The sequence below is a fragment of the Gymnoscopelus microlampas genome, assembly GCF_963454915.1.
Source record: "Gymnoscopelus microlampas genome assembly, chromosome: 15".
Taxonomy (NCBI): domain Eukaryota; kingdom Metazoa; phylum Chordata; class Actinopteri; order Myctophiformes; family Myctophidae; genus Gymnoscopelus; species Gymnoscopelus microlampas.
The window spans coordinates 22,578,387-22,594,084 of NC_139952.1; the positions used below are offsets into that span (position 1 = coordinate 22,578,387).

The following is a 15,698-nucleotide window of genomic DNA, read 5'->3' on the forward strand; positions in this document are numbered from 1 at the left end:
AGTTTTTCGGAAATAAAAAATAAATAAAATAATTTTAACGATTTTTCAAAAATAGCAGATCTACAAGCTCATAGGTGCCGCGCTATGAGCTTGTATATCTGCTATTTTTGAATAGCCAAAGAAATCTAAAATGAACCACTTATGTCCTATATTTTATACGTTAAAAAAACTCGACACGCTCAAGATCAAGTTTGAAAAATATGTCTGCTCTCAAAATATAATTGGACGCGTTCCAGACACCCCAGCATTGGAGATAATTTGATTCCCTACTAGCTTGTCCCACAAACAACGCACTCCCTCAGCGAGCTCCACGCCCCCCCCCCTCCCCCAATCCTTTTAGTGTTGATGATGTGTAATGTATTTTTGGTTTTGATGATACATTTAGTACAATGGACCACAGTGGAAACAAGCCCTCCCCTGTGACTATCACCAACAATACAGTACATTATGTGTACATAACACAAGTGCAATAATTCGTATTTAAATCCTCTATATCATAATATCATTTTCTATCCTTTACTTGCATCTATCTTTTTTGAGTATAGAACATATTGTGTAAATATTTGTATTCCTATTCACTGTAACGTGTGCCAACCTACCCGAGACCAATTGTCTGCTGTGTGTGCTTACATACCCTGGCAAATAAAATAAAAGTGGCTCTGAACAAGGCCTATATGACTTGTTTTATCTCCCTTCCCTTATATGGCAACTATCATTTGCTCGCCCAGCGAGGTGTACAGATAGTTGTCTTTGTCTCTTTGTTCTTTGATCGATTACTTTGTTTGCCTGACAAAGTGGATCAGGCAAATAGGCTGCAGTGGATTACGGTGACAGGACGATTTGTGTACCGGCAGAGCGGAGATGTATTTGTGACAGCACCACCATACCGTATATACTGTATGTAGACGCCACAAAAATGTCTGAAAGAGCACTTACAGGTGGCTGCAATTCGGAACTGGCCCCTGTTAAAAGTCAAAGCCTAACCCCCCCCCCCATGTAGTTTATATTTGTCTGTCATTAAATGTTTCCATAAAGGACCCCATTGGAAACAAGCCATATAAGTGCTTTCTTGGGTTTAAAATCCTCTTAACAGACCTTGTATTGAACTGTACTTCCCTGTGTTTGTCTTTGCAAACGTAAATAAGTATTCAATCAATCAATCAAAGATGTGTTTGTGTGTGTGCTGATCTTTGTTTCTATGTACTCTTTTGGGTGTCACTTCGTGCCGCGCTATGAGCTTGTAGATCTGCTTTTTCTTTTTAAAGCAAACATTTTTAACTCAAGTTTGTGCTTCTGTGCTTCTCAAAATATTTTGAGATGCATAGATACATAATCATTTTGGGGGTCCTTGACATGAAAATGTTTGAGCACCAGTGCCACTGACATAGCAACATACTGTAGGTTTTTCAGAAAACTGTCGGCCTCGGGTCTTAATGGGTTAATGCTTTTGCTTTTACTGATAGCAAGCGGTGCGCTCAACACACATTTCCCCTGGGATAGATTAAGATCATTGTTATCGCTTGTTTACCTTTCTGCAGTCGAGGAAGATGTTACATTACATTCATCCACTGCGCCAAGATCAGCTGAAGATTGGTAAACCAGAGACACACACACACACACACACACACACACACACACACACACACACACACACACACACACACACACACACACACACACACACACACACGAGAAGTATACTATATGCAAACATGCATAATATGTTTGTGCGTGTAACCCACAAACTCACATAGTCACACAAAAGTATGTATGTATTCTTCACACAGACATCCTGACCCATATATAACACATTACCTCGTTTCCACTGATGTAATCCCTGGGGAGTAGAAGGTCACTTCCAGGTGAACATGTTGGTCAAAGGTCACATCATTGTCAGACAGCTGCGAAAGTAATCGACAAACTAACAGTGAGCGCCTCTTTTAGTTCTTCACGGACAGTTAAACTTGGCTTTTTGCCAGCTCGTCAATCTCGTCATGATGTTTTGTGTGTGTGTGGGTGGGGGGGCAGAGATACCTAATGGAAAAGAGAAAGGTCTCACGGGGTTCATTTCCCAAGAGAGAGAAAAGAAATGTATCTCCTTTAAGACATAATCTTTTTTAACTACGGAGGCACTGCAGCCGGAGAGATCGCGGAGTAAATCAAAAGCCGGAATAACATTTATTTGGCTCTCAAATTATTTATTCACAGACGATAAAGGTAGAATTTATGTGGGCATTATGATCAGTGTTTCTGAATGGGGTAGCTTTCAGGACGCTTTATTGATCGCGCGTAATAAAGCCCATGGTGATAAAGCACAGTGGAAGTTGTGGACCGAGCTGTCAGTCAAATATAAGTATCATGGCAAGTTCATTAATTACTTTAACAGAGTATGCTGCTCAGTGTTGCACTGCCAGCCCCAGATGCACCAACAAAAAAGCATGGTGGGAAATGCAGTGGCAGATGCTACTGTTTGTTAGTGTAGTGGGGGTCTGCAGGCTTCATGGACCAATAGCAAACCCCCAGACAACATAAATGCAAATCTTTTCCGCCTAAAGCAACAAAAATCTATGACTCAGACACTCAGTCTGTGAATCAAATGAAATAGTGAGTGTGTGTTCATGTGTGTCGTCGTCTCGTGTGTGTGTGTGTGTGTGTGTGTGTGTGTGTGTGTGTGTGTGTGTGTGTGTGTGTGTGTGTGTGTGTGTGTGTGTGTGTGTGTGTGTGTGTGTGTGTGTGTGTGTGTGTGTGTGTAGAAGAAGGAGAGGTTGGTGGTGGGTGGAGACACTGGAGGTGCCTGCAGCTAATTTTCCAGAGCTGGACCAGGTGATGTCATTACATGTTTAACTGGAGGATTTCCCAGAGAGAGAGAGAGAGAGAAAGAAAGAGGGGGGGATTAGAGAAGGGGGGGAGGAGGAGAGGCAGGGAGTGTGAGTGTGTGTGTGTGTGTGTGGTGTAAAGTAACTAAGTACATTTACTAAAGCGCTGTACTTAAGTACAATTTTGAGGTATTTTTTTTACTTTAGGCCTACTGGAGTATTTCTAATTTTCTGTACTTTTACATCTACTCAAGGCAAATATTATACTTTTACTCCACTACAAATAATTAGACAACTTTAGCTACAAGTTACTTTGAAGATTTTGATTATTATTACATAACATACATTAACCACTTCAGCCACTTCAGTGTATATACATTTCGGCCATTTGAAAATAGCCTATCTACAAGCTCACAACATGTCACATCGTGAAGCTTGTGAGCTTGTAGATCTGCTATTTTCTAAAGATTTGTTATACATTTGAAACCTGTGAAATGGGACATTCTGCATAATGAATACTTTTACTTTTGGTACTTTAAGTACATTTTGATACCAACACTTTTGTACTTTTACCCAAGTAAAGTTTGAATTCTGGACTTTCACTTGTAGCAGAGTATTTCTACAATTCTGCATTTCTACTGCAGAATTGATACTTTTATTCAAGTGCGACTGTGCGAAATGTGAGTACTTTTTTCACCAATGCATGTGTGCATGTTGTGTGTGTGTGTGCGCGCGCGCGCGCGAGATGTGTGCGTGTGTGTGTGTGAGTTGTCAAACTTCATGAAGAACAGCAGAGAGCAGTAAAGAGGGGAGGGGTGTAAAGTTGGATACAGTCAGAGAGTCTGGAACTTTTTCTTTCCCCTGGAAGAAGAAGAGCCTCAAGATAGACTGAAGTAACGTGAAAGAAAGGGAAGAAGAAGGCCAGTGTGTGGATTATTATTAGTTGAAGCTCCGTTAAAAGACTCATATATTCGCGGGGTTTGGAATACACTTTGTTGGATTAATGTGGTCATAACGTTGAGGATTTTATCAATAGCTGAAGAAGGTATGGCTTTTATTAACCACACACACACACACACACACACAAGTGATGCTTAACGCAGCTGCGTGACGTTCTCAAGTTTAGTTTCAAAGTCGACTAAAATAAACAAACAAACAACATGCCGCGGGTTTATGTGGGCTGATCTTGCAGGCGGATCGCTTAAAACGATCGATCGATCCTCATGTGAACGTAATGACTCAAACTTCTCTCTGTAGAGTGGTATCCATACACTTACATTTAGTTGTTCTAATCAATGCTCAGAGATATGGGGTCTTTCGTTGTGTGTGTTGCGTAGGTAGCACTTAGCAGTGATGTAAAGTAACTAAGTAAATGTACTCAAGTACCACTGTCCTCACTCTAAAGCAGTGGTTCTCAACCAGTGGTCCGGGGACCACCAGTGGTCCTTGGAGGGGCACCAGGGGGTCCCCAGCAAAATTGGTTAACAATCATTTTTAACCACTTAGCTTTGGCTATACAAAAATAGCAGAGCTACAAGCTCATAGCGAGTGCCGCGCTATGAGCTTGTAGATCTGCTATTATTGGAAAATCTTGAAAATGTGTGCATATCTTTGAATAGATATATTTTTTTAAAGCTATCATTTTTAACTAAAATCTTTGCTTCTGTGGGTCCCTGGCACAAAACATTTTCAGATGGGGGTCCGCGGCCAAATGCATATCAATTTGGGGGTCCTTGACATGAAAAAGGTTGAAAAGCACTGCTCTAAAGATCTTCACATCTGCTCAGCTCATTAAGCCAGCTATCATGGCTTTCTGTCCTTCTTGCATCCTGGCTGCAGGAATGTGGAAGTAACTACACATCTGGAGACTTGATGTCGTGTGTGTGTGTGTGTGTGTGTGTGTGTGTGTGTGTGTGTGTGTGTGTGTGTGTGTGTGTGTGTGTGTGTGTGTGTGTGTGTGTGTGTGTGTGTGTGTGTGTGTGTGTGAGAGACTGTGAGTGTGACTGTGTGTGTTTTGAGCTGGAGAGAGACTTTTATGTCACTGTTTTAATAGTCAGCTCATGCTGGCTTCACAATATTTACACTTTTAAAGTGTAGCTCAAGGCAGCTAAAGCAAAGCATTAGTCCACTATTATCATCATCATGTTAAGGGGAAGTTGAAGGGAATCATCCAGTGGACTAGCTGTTTGCTGCAGGCTGCTTCATAGAGCACTGCATGGGCAGAGACAGAGAGCCAAGTGCTTCATATAAACAGCCCTGGCCTCAGTTCACAGCAATTCTCAACAGTGGTGTAAAGTAACTAAGTACATTTACTCAAGTACTGTACAATGTTGTGGTATTTTTTTACTTTACTGGAGTATTTCCAATTTTTTTTATGTTTTACTTCTACTCCATTACATCTCAGAGGCAAATATTGTACTTTTTACTCTGCTACAATTATTTTAAAACTTTAGCTACTTTGTATATTTTGATTATTATTACAGAACATACATGCACTAACCAGTTCAGCCCTGCATTTCGGCCATTTGAAAATAGCAGATCTGCAAGCTCACTGTGAGCTTGCAGATCTGCTATTTTCAAAAGATTTTTTATACATTTAAAAACTTTCTGACATTCTGCATAATGAGTACCTTCTACTTTTGGTACTTTGAGTACATTTTGATACCAATACTTTTGTACTTTTAATCAAGTTAATTTTGAATGCCAGACTTTTACTTGTTACAGAGTATTTCTACGTTGGAGTATTGATACTTTTACTGAAGTAAAACATTTTAGTACTTTTTCCACCACTGCTTCTTAATAGATGTGAACTTTGTGCAAATGAAATAAGATCTCTGAAGCAACCCCAAGTATTAGAAGCTACTTTTTCTTTTTTTTTTTCTTTTTTAAAGCTGTTCTTTTACTAAACCCAGTGACCGTAGTTCTTTTGCAGAGCACCTTTAGAGTGAGGGGGGCCTTGAACACATCCTCAGATGGCAATGCCAGTAAAAACCTTGCCTCTTTAGTCAGCCTTCTTCTTACTGTTTGGATATTGCCTCCATTGGTTTGTGCGCTCCTCTGGATGCGGGTCAGTGGATATCTGGAGTGACTATTGTAGCCTCAGGGCATCTTTAGTTACTTTATTCATTCCATGTTCCTTGTTGTAACAGGCCTGCAATGCATTCCCACCATGGCCTGGAGAACAGTGGAACAAGTTTAGTGCGTGCGTGCGTGCGTGCGTACGTGTGTGTGTGTGTGTGTGTGTGTGTGTGCGTGTGCGTGTGCGTGTGTGTGCATCATGCTACAGTGTGCAGTGTGTAGGCTAATTGTACAGTTTCATGTCAAGGACCCCCAAATAGCTTGACTTATTAGCCCGCTGACCCCCATTTGAAAAGATATGCCAAGGACCCCCATAAGAGAAGATTTTTACAGCTCTAGCAGTGATTTTCAACCATTTTAGTTTCTAGGACCCCCAGTTTGACATGCATTAGGCTACCGACCCCCATTTAATGGCATTTATCTCTGGGACCCCAATTTATATTGTAAAATGAATGTTAATTTAACTCTGAGAGTGTACAAATGGAACCAAATGGACCCCATTAGGTTCCATTTGTATACTCTGAGTTACAGACCCATAAGGGTCAATGTGGTTCCTAACTATCTATCATTTAGCTGGGGACCCCCTGGAACTCCCTCAAGGACCCCCGGGGGTCCCTGGACCCCACTTTGAGAACCAATGCAGTAGTGTATGCCTGTCGCCGTCATGTTTCTCTCCTGACCACATCCACTGTACTGCATGTATGTCAACCTATGCATCCAGCCTTTTCCTCTCTTGCACCAGTCTTTGCACTGTATTACACATCCACAGCATTCCCCTGCACAGACTTAAAGCAGAGTGAGGATCCCCCCTGGGTATTCAGTAAGGGTCATGATCCCACAGGGAGATCTGCAGATTGTTTTCACAGAAAAATCTGTGTGTGTGTGTGTGTGTGTGTGTGCGTGTGCGTGTGTGTGTGTGAGTGAGAGAGAGATAGAGAATGAACTGATAAAGAGATACAGATCTATCAGTCAGAGTCTGCCCACTGCAGACGGCACAAAGGGACAGCTGGAAGACCCTGGGAACCCAACAACAGTACCACACAACTGGCACAAATTCATTTAATCCAATTTGAAGCTCTGTGTAACAGTGGGCCTGCTTGGTTGGTTGCATGCAGAATTTCCTAATTACCCCAATTTGCTAGTTGTGCTGTTTGGCAGTACGGGGGAGAGATGTATGTTTCAGTGAACTGTTGCTGTTTGCTCCTCTCCACATGCACACACAACACGTTCCGAGCTGCTGCTCCATCTGTGAAGGATGACAATGTAAAACTCTGAATGAACTGAATTACAGTAGATTAATTGGCTTTATTGTTATAGCTCAATAGACATATTTTGTGTGTGTGGTGTGTCTGTGTGTGGGGGGCGTGAAGGTCTTGCTCAGAGACACTTGAGCCATTAAGGCCTGAGGTTCCGATTCTACCAATGTCTTCTAAATCCCAACAGTATTCGGAAAAAACGTATGTTTCTATATCAGTGGTTCTCAAACTTTTTCATGTCAAGGACCCCCAGAATTATATGTATTTGGCCGCCGACCCCCATCTCAAAATATTTTGTTCCAGGGACCCCCAGAAGCAAAGATTCTAGTTACAAATGTTCGCTTTAAAACAATATTGAAAGATTTGCACACATTTTCATAATTTTTCAAAAATAGCAGATCTACAAGCTCGTAGCGCGGCACTCGGTGCCGCGCTACGAGCTTGTAGATCTGCTATTTTTGAATAGCCAAAGTGTAAAATAATGCTTTTTTTTTTTAGCTCAAATCAAAAAGTGACACAGATGCGTTCCTGGTTAAACATGTACAGGGCAGACCGGGTGGTGAACCCGGTGACCTCTACCCACTATTAAGCTAGCCTCTTTGCTACATGCACGCTACGCTACTGCTACAGTACATGTGTCCAAACATCGAGCTCCTAATACATGCAAAAAACGTAAACAAAAGTGGTTGAATAACACAGTGGTGGTGTGAGAAAACACAATCCGCCCGTTCCTATACAAGTACAACCCCCACCACCTGCAGTGCCTATAAAGGAGAGGCACATTTTAAGCTTTTACAACACAATGGGGGATTGTATGATGATCACAGCTGTTGATCATCTCAAAGCCCACCAGCGCACACATCTGTAGGCGTTTAGTCCCAGTCCCTGAAGACGTTCAGGTCTCTCATTGTTCTCGTCTTTCCTGTATTAACTCCATGGTCAGGGGCATGGCCTTTTGTCAAGGCTCGCGGGCCAGTTCAGCATCATACTCCCTTGCTGCGTTCATTTGCTGGAGGTGGCTGCGTTGCTGGGAGACCAGAGCGTGTGTACAGAGAGGGAGAGAGAGAGAGAGAGAGAGAGACAGGCAGAGAAACAGCCAACCGACATACAGAATATTAAATTAGTTTTATCTCTGGGGTTAAAGCCCCCCTCTCTCATGTACACTATTGTGTCATTTATCTTTTTGGTTATCCTTAGGTTAATGTGCTATGGGGGGCACGGTGGCGCAGTCGGTATCGCTGTCGCCTCACGGCTAGAAGGTCCTGGGTTCAATTCCCGCCGGGGACGCTGTGGGCGCTGGGGGCGTGCCCTCTCCTCCGTGTCATCAGTGCCCATACCCTAGGTGGGGTTGGTGAAAGGGTCACTCCTCATGTGAGCTCACTCCTCATGCATTGTAGGAAGCATGAGCTCAGTTCGGGGCTCTCCCCAGGCTGGCAGAGGTAGAGTAGCGCCCAGGATTACAGCTTAGGCAATTGGCACTGGGTGAAAAAAATGGGTTGCAAAATTGTGGGATAAAAAAAAATAAAAAAAAAAAGTTAACGTGCTATATGGCCTCCCTACTTTCTTTCTTTCTTCTCTTTCTTTGGTATATTGGTCTATGTATTTATGTTCAAGTGGCTCTGATGTGATGTCTTTGATGGTTATTTAAAAATGTTTGATGTACAACATGGCCTTTCTCTTTAGATGCTGCTTGAACTGTTTGATATTTGCTTATATGCCAGAAAACCCAATAGAAATATGCACCACAAAATAAAATAAAAACGGCTTTGGATTCTGGTTAGAATATAAAGCACAGTACTGTTATGTACTGCACTTTATATTCTGCCCAAAAGCAAGTCAAGTAGCACAGGGCATACTGTTTGAACTTGCTAATAATCACTGTAATCATGAAGGTTGTAATAATGATTGCAGCCTTGGAGCGCTGAGTGCTCCGACACATAATGCAAAGCTGTAATTGACCACCACTCACCCGTACATGCTTTATGCTTACTTTTAGTTTTCATCTGGCTTATGTTCATCAGCATGTGACTTGTGAACCCATTTAGACCTCTTGTAACCTATACATTGTTATACCTTTCAATCCGGGGCAGCATTTGTGTTCATTTTTTAATGTTGCTATATACATATCTATCTTAGTGATGTGTCGTTCATGATCGATTCGTTCAAAAGAACTAGTTCATTTGCCGCAAACGTGAACGAGCTCGTTCACTTTCTGACACTGTTACGTTCACGCGCAACGTAAAAAAAAAACGCTCCCGCGATGGTGTTTTACACACATTATGAAACATACATTAACCACTTTAGCCCTATTTTATACCTAGGCTATTTGAAAATCGCAGATCTACAAGCTCACAACGCGTCGCGAGCTTGTAGATCGGTTATTTTCAAATATGTTAGCACTTTTACTTTTGGTACTTTTTTTATTTTGATGCCAATGCTTTTGTACTTTTACCCGTACATTTTGAACACTAGAAAATAGCGCTACTGAACGAGAATGTGAACGAATCATTTGAACGAAATCAATACCGTGAACGTGAACAAAATCGTTCGTTCACTGAAATGAACTTTTTTTCCCACCACTAATCTATCTATCTATCTACCGGTATCTCTCTCTCTCTCTCAACATTATTATTTATTTATTTTGGAATAAAAATTTGAACTTTTTCAGAAAACTGTTCGGATTTAGAAGGCCTCAGGTCCACTGTAAATGGGTTAAACGTCAAATAGAAAGTCACCTTCCTCTCTAACTCTTTTGGACATCTAGCCTACTAACGGCAGGAATTTTCCTTTTTTCTTTTTACATTGCAAACATGGCAGCTATTGTCACATGTAACGTTCAACGGTAGGCACCCAGAGACCATGGTAAAACAAATAGGCTACATCCTACCGTATGATGGCTTCAAATGTCTGAATTAACTAAGATTGCCTGGACAGTAAGAGTCTGAAATAAATGTATAATTCACAAGGAGGGATAACTTTTGGAGCATAATTTGAAACGTATACTACATTGTCTGGCAAAAAGCTCCAGCAGGGCCCCTGTAGGCAACCAGGTGAGTGTAGATGTTCCCCAACCACGTGTCCTTGGCTCAAGCAGAGTGCCCCACCGTCTACCTCCCCAGGAGACAGTGCAGGTCATTTCATTTGCCAGTAAGGACAGGTGTGTGTGTGTGTGTGTGTGTACAGAGACTTATAGTAGTACTTTAGAACAGTAGTATTATGTCTGCCCTTACGCCTGGAGGGCCCTGCTGTACCTGTCAACGCCTCAGAGTTATGAGGTCCACATAGGCCTACATGTTGAGGGCACGTTGAGGTCAGCAGGGATGTAATCGTGCGTTGGTGTGTGTGCATGGTGGTGAGGGAAGGGTGAGGTCGGTAAGAGTTATAGAGGATGATTATTTAGACGTGGCATATTTGTGTGTGTGTGTGTGTGTGTGTGTGTGTGTGTGTGTGTGTGTGTGTGTGCACGTGTGTTGTCGGGCCACGTGGAAGCATCTGGTGCAGCTAGAGTTGCGGCTCCGCTGGAACCGTCTCCAGATGCGTTTGTGTATTTTTTGGCCTAAGCTGTCGGTTTGACTTTGTACCGACCCGACTCCATGGACATTATTTGACTGTACTTTCATGTGCACGGCTTTGTTTATGCGCGTGTTTGCATGTGTGGACATTCTCTTTGTCATTACGGATGCATTTTTTGCACATAAATGTTTGTTTGCGTCTGCAATGAGTGTGTGCATGCAAGTCAATGTGTGTAATAATGTATCCCTACAATAGTGTGTGTGTGTGTGTGTGTGTGTGTGTGTGTGTGTGTGTGTCACAGCTGTCCAGTCAAAGGCCACCCAGATGGTCAGCATAATTATCATAATCAGACTTTATATAGTTACACTCCTTAATGAGAGACACTTTGGTTGGTTCATACATTGCTAACAAAGCCCACATCGTACCTCATAATTAGCACATCCACTGTGATTGACTCATGAATATACATCGACGTCTAATCAGTAGTCAGGCATAATGTGCAGCTGTGTCGGAAACGGCAAGCGTGGCAGGCGTAGCCGGAGGCCTCGCTTAAGTTATTTTATGTATGAAATGTAGGCTATGACTTCGTTGACTCTGCCCTTTGCTCTCTCTTTCTGTCTGTCAATCCATTGGTCTCTCTCTCTCTCTCTCTCTTTCTCTCTCACAGCTAGTGGGTGAGGTGTATCCAGGGGGAAAGTGAACAATGTGGCTTCTCCTCTTCTCTGTGACTCTGCTGGCCCTCAGCCTGGGATCATGTGACACGCTGTCATCAACACAAGGTGAGATGCACACTTCCTCCTATGAGAGTTTTTAATTGAAGAAAGCTCTGCAACTTTATGACTTTTCCAGCTTCCCCTCAAACGACCTCTCTGCCAGCCTGTTTTGATGTCCAGAAGGAACTTTTTTTAATCCTCATTTCCACTGTATTGGCAGTTGGCACCTCCAACAAATGTAAGGGTGTCCCCATCCGGTCTGAAAGATAGGCTTCGGAGCGTATCAAGGCGTATTTTAATTGATTGAAGGTTTTTCAAGGCTTTCTGTACTTAGACAGGGGGCGGCCATAGCTGAGTGGTTAGTGAGCCTGCCTAGGGAGCCAGAGGCCCTGGTTGCCCCATGTTCGATTTCAGGCCAGGCCAGGCCAGCATATGTGTCGATGAAATGAAATTTGTCCCTGAGCAAGACTCTTAACCCCTAATTGCTCACAGGTTCTCATTGGAAACAAGACCGCAAGGACTTTCATGAACGACCTGTTAAAAGGAATTATCCTTATCCTTATCCTTAAACTTACTTACAGTAAGTTTAAACTTACTTACTTAAACTTACTTACAGTAAGTTTATCTGTTGTCGTATGAAAACGTCCAATCTTATCATTTCAAATGTGATGCTTTGTATGGTCCAGTTAATGCAAACCTTTATCAGCTATATTAAGCCAGATAGAAGTTTTATGCATTTTACCCCATTGTGCGACATATAGGTCAGCTGTAGCCTCGTTCACAGCCTTACTCGTCTGCGAAGAGAAAAGCCTGGTCACGACCTAAAGCAGAGAGTGTCTTTGGGGGCGGGACTCCCGTTGTGTATGTATTTCCCCCGGAAATTATATTTCTCGATCAATCACAACACTCGTTTCATTCACAGAGAATGTAAACAGATTTATAAAGCCTCAACGTCATTTCCTTGGGCAGTACCTCCGCCAAATTCCCGTACTTCCGTTTAGACGCTCAACTGGCTAGGTCTTGCCCAGCGTGGGTCAGCTGTCAAACATTACCCATAACTTGCGTCAGCGAGGCAGAAACATGTACGGTACGTGGAGATATTCTGAACTGGAACTTCAGCCAAATTCGACCTGCACCTCATTTTCCCATCTTTTTGACCCATTGCGAATTTGCGATTGTCAAATATTTCAGTTTAGAGTGCCAATGATCCCAGTAGCTGCAAAGCTTTCAGTAAAACTATCATTAAAACAAGACCACATTTGAATTGCAGATATTATCTTTAGCAATGAGCATGACTGATTTGAAAATAACAGGTTTAGTGATAAAAAAACGAAATCGGTTCCAACAGCCACTTGTACGGCCGTAATGTACTGTAATTATAATCAGAGGATTTTTGAGAGGCGGCGAGCATATTTTACTAAATTGGATGGGTTTTCAAAATTTAATGTGCTTGAAGTGTGCTCTGTGAAGCTGTATTATAAAAGAAAATCTCACAATGCCTTGCGAGCTTATAGATCACCTATTTTCTCTATTATTCATACAATGAAGTATATAGTGGTTAAATGACTCAGAAATTGTTTTATTTGACATCCCTAGCTTGGATTCCTCCATTTCTTCCTCTGTCATAGTAGCCATGGTGGTAATAAGGCCATTGTGCATAGTCCTCGATCTGCACTATATATTAGCCTGCTGTGTGGCCACTGCAGCTGATTCGTTCCCAGGAATTGAATCGTAAATCTACATGGTATGTTGTAAAAAGGAAACTAGTATTTCTCAATTGGAGAACATTCATCCTACGGCTGAAATACAGTGAAGTTTTATATTCCGTACTGTTTCTCTCTCCGGCTATGAGCAATTATGCAGCCATAATTCATTACTGCCTGCAGTAAAAAGTGGCAAAACAATATAGAGGCAGAAGTGGCTCAGGAGGTAGAGCGGCCGTTCGGAGATTGGAAGTTTCACGGGTTCAATTCCCGGCTCCCCCTAGCTTTGCAGTGTTGCAGTTGCACTTTAAAGGGATAGTTCACCCCCAAATGTCATTTTTTTTTCTATCGATTTATCAGCCCATGGAGACTTGAATTCATGGATATTTTTTTGTTTTTGTCGCATTCCTAATACAAAGTCAAGAGTCTCCTTTGTGTCTCCTACCCGAACCGCTGCCTACCGGCGGACCGCTGGTCATCAAATTATTGTCTTAGGAATGCGACAAACACAATAAAATATCCATGAATTCAAGTCTCCATGGGGAGATTAATCGATAGAAAAAATGTTTTTGTTTTGGGTGAACTATCCCTTTTAAAGTGCACTGTTGCACTCTGATTGTATTTGTTTTTATTCTGTAAAGCACTTTGAGTTGCCTTGGTGTATGAAAGGCTCCGTATGAATAAAGTGTCCTTGCCTTGCCTTGAATGGGTGAATGTAACGCCCATTGTAAAAGCCCTTTGGTGCTACACGCACCTTTTTACCAATAGTTTCAGACTATAGCAATGCATGCTTGCATAACCATTTCTGACTTCAGTCTTTGAGGCATATCGAACCGTGTCATCACTGAGGATTGAGGAAGCATTGTGTGTGTGTGTGTGTGTGTGTGTGTGTGTGTGTGTGTGTGTGTGTGCATTGAGCCACGGGACATGAGAGGAATGGAGTGTACAGTAATTGCAGCCCATGCTTGTTTGTGGTTGGTGGCTGTTGGTAATGCTGCGGCGGAGAGGCGTGTGTTTACTACATGCGGTTGTGTTCGTCTGGATAAACTCATCAATCAATCTGAGACTCTACTTGGTGTCTTAAAGATCCAGTCATTTGAAGTTCAATTTTATTGTCGAATATCAATGTTAGGGCAGTGTTGATTTTGACAGCAAATTTTGATTTAGTTTTAGTCATAGTCTTTTGAATAAAATTCTGTTTAGTTTTAGTCATATTTTAGTCACCTGAAATGTTTCAGTTTTTGTCTAGTTTTAGTCGACTAAATACCATAAGATTATAGTCGACTAAATGTACAGTTGATTTAGTGATTTATTCGACTAAAATGTGTTTTGGCGGTGCCTTGATGGCGTCGTAATGGCTGATTTTACACTTGATTGCATGCTGAAAATAGCAGATCTACAAGCTCACAACGCGGCGCGCTGCGACGCGTTGTGAGCTTGTAGATCTGCTATTTTCAGACCGCGACACCCGAGCACAACCAAACATAAAATGACATGTCTTAGTTCTACTGGATCTCTTTTCCCTCACTAACATTTTAATCTAGTTTTTATTTGTTGGCGAAATTGTCAATATATTTAGTCTTAGTTTTAGTCATCATAGCTTAGTTTTTATTTAGTTTTTGTCAGTGAAAAAGGTTAGTTTTTGTCCTAGTTTTAGTCGACAAAATCAACACTATGTTAGGGGTGTCTTTTTTTCAGCTTCATTTTGCTGTTCACGACAGCTGTTTCCAGCTCTTCTGTTGATCACAATGTCTAGCACCTCATAGCACTTTCATATAATTTCATCTTTCGGGAACAGATTTAGAGCTGCCATTGAAAATGCATAAGGCATCTTTATGAGCTTTCTACTGTGACAACCTCACTGATCAACAACAGACCCGACTGACTTTTGATGAGAATTCATTGATTCTCCAATGAAATCTAGAGCATTAAATGACCTAATGTTTTACCGAAAATTTGAAACGGCTTTTATATTTACAACTGACAGGGCAGTTTCTTAAGGGCCATTGGTCATATTCTCACAATGTGTGTACTGGCTGCACTTGACAGAGAGAAGAAACAAGGGCAGGGAGAAAAACCAAGTGATAGAGAGGCGGAGAGAGAGCTCGATTTTTCCCCAAACTGTCACACGCCTTTGGAGGTATTATGTCAGAGTGCTTTCTGACGAACCCCCCACACCCCTCCCCTCCCAGTCCAAACCCCAGCATAGCTTCCTCCAGGGCTCTGGGGGGGGGACCGTCATCCCTCTCGGGAGATCCCAGCCGCTGTGTCTCGGAATGGGGCTGAGTCAGCCTGCCGCTCCCCCGAGAGTCTCCCTCCCTCCCTGCAGTGGCTGTGAAGGAAGTGCCTTCTCAAGTGGAGCTAAAACACTTTGTCACAGCGAGTGCCACACACACACACACACACACACACACACACTCACTATTCCCTCAGCTCATCTGAAACGGTGCTAGTGGTAATTTGCTGACAAGAGGAAAGCAGGTTTAAATAAAACTACTCTTGAGGAGTCGTGCACGGGTGACCATGCTGCTCTGCATTGCGTCACGCATAGAGAGGCCAGAACCAAACACGTTCAATTTGTTTGAAAATCAATGTTTTTTGTTTATTGTGGATATGATT

General features: G+C 42.3%; 1 protein-coding gene across 5 annotated transcripts in view; it reads left to right on the forward strand.

Moving 5' to 3' along the window:
- Nucleotides 1-3,683: 3,683 nt before the first annotated feature.
- Nucleotides 3,684-15,698, forward strand: part of col16a1 (collagen, type XVI, alpha 1) — a 137,909-nt gene continuing 125,894 nt past the window's right edge. For 3 of the 5 annotated variants that reach the window (XM_084081233.1, XM_084081235.1, XM_084081236.1), the window contains exons 1-2: nucleotides 3,684-3,861; nucleotides 11,331-11,442. In XM_084081233.1, the coding sequence (XP_083937359.1) occupies nucleotides 11,367-11,442 (76 nt within the window). In that variant the 5' untranslated portion in view covers nucleotides 3,684-3,861; nucleotides 11,331-11,366. The remainder of the gene's footprint in view (nucleotides 3,862-11,330; nucleotides 11,443-15,698) is intronic. The other 2 variants (XM_084081234.1, XM_084081237.1) reach the window with 1 other exon arrangement.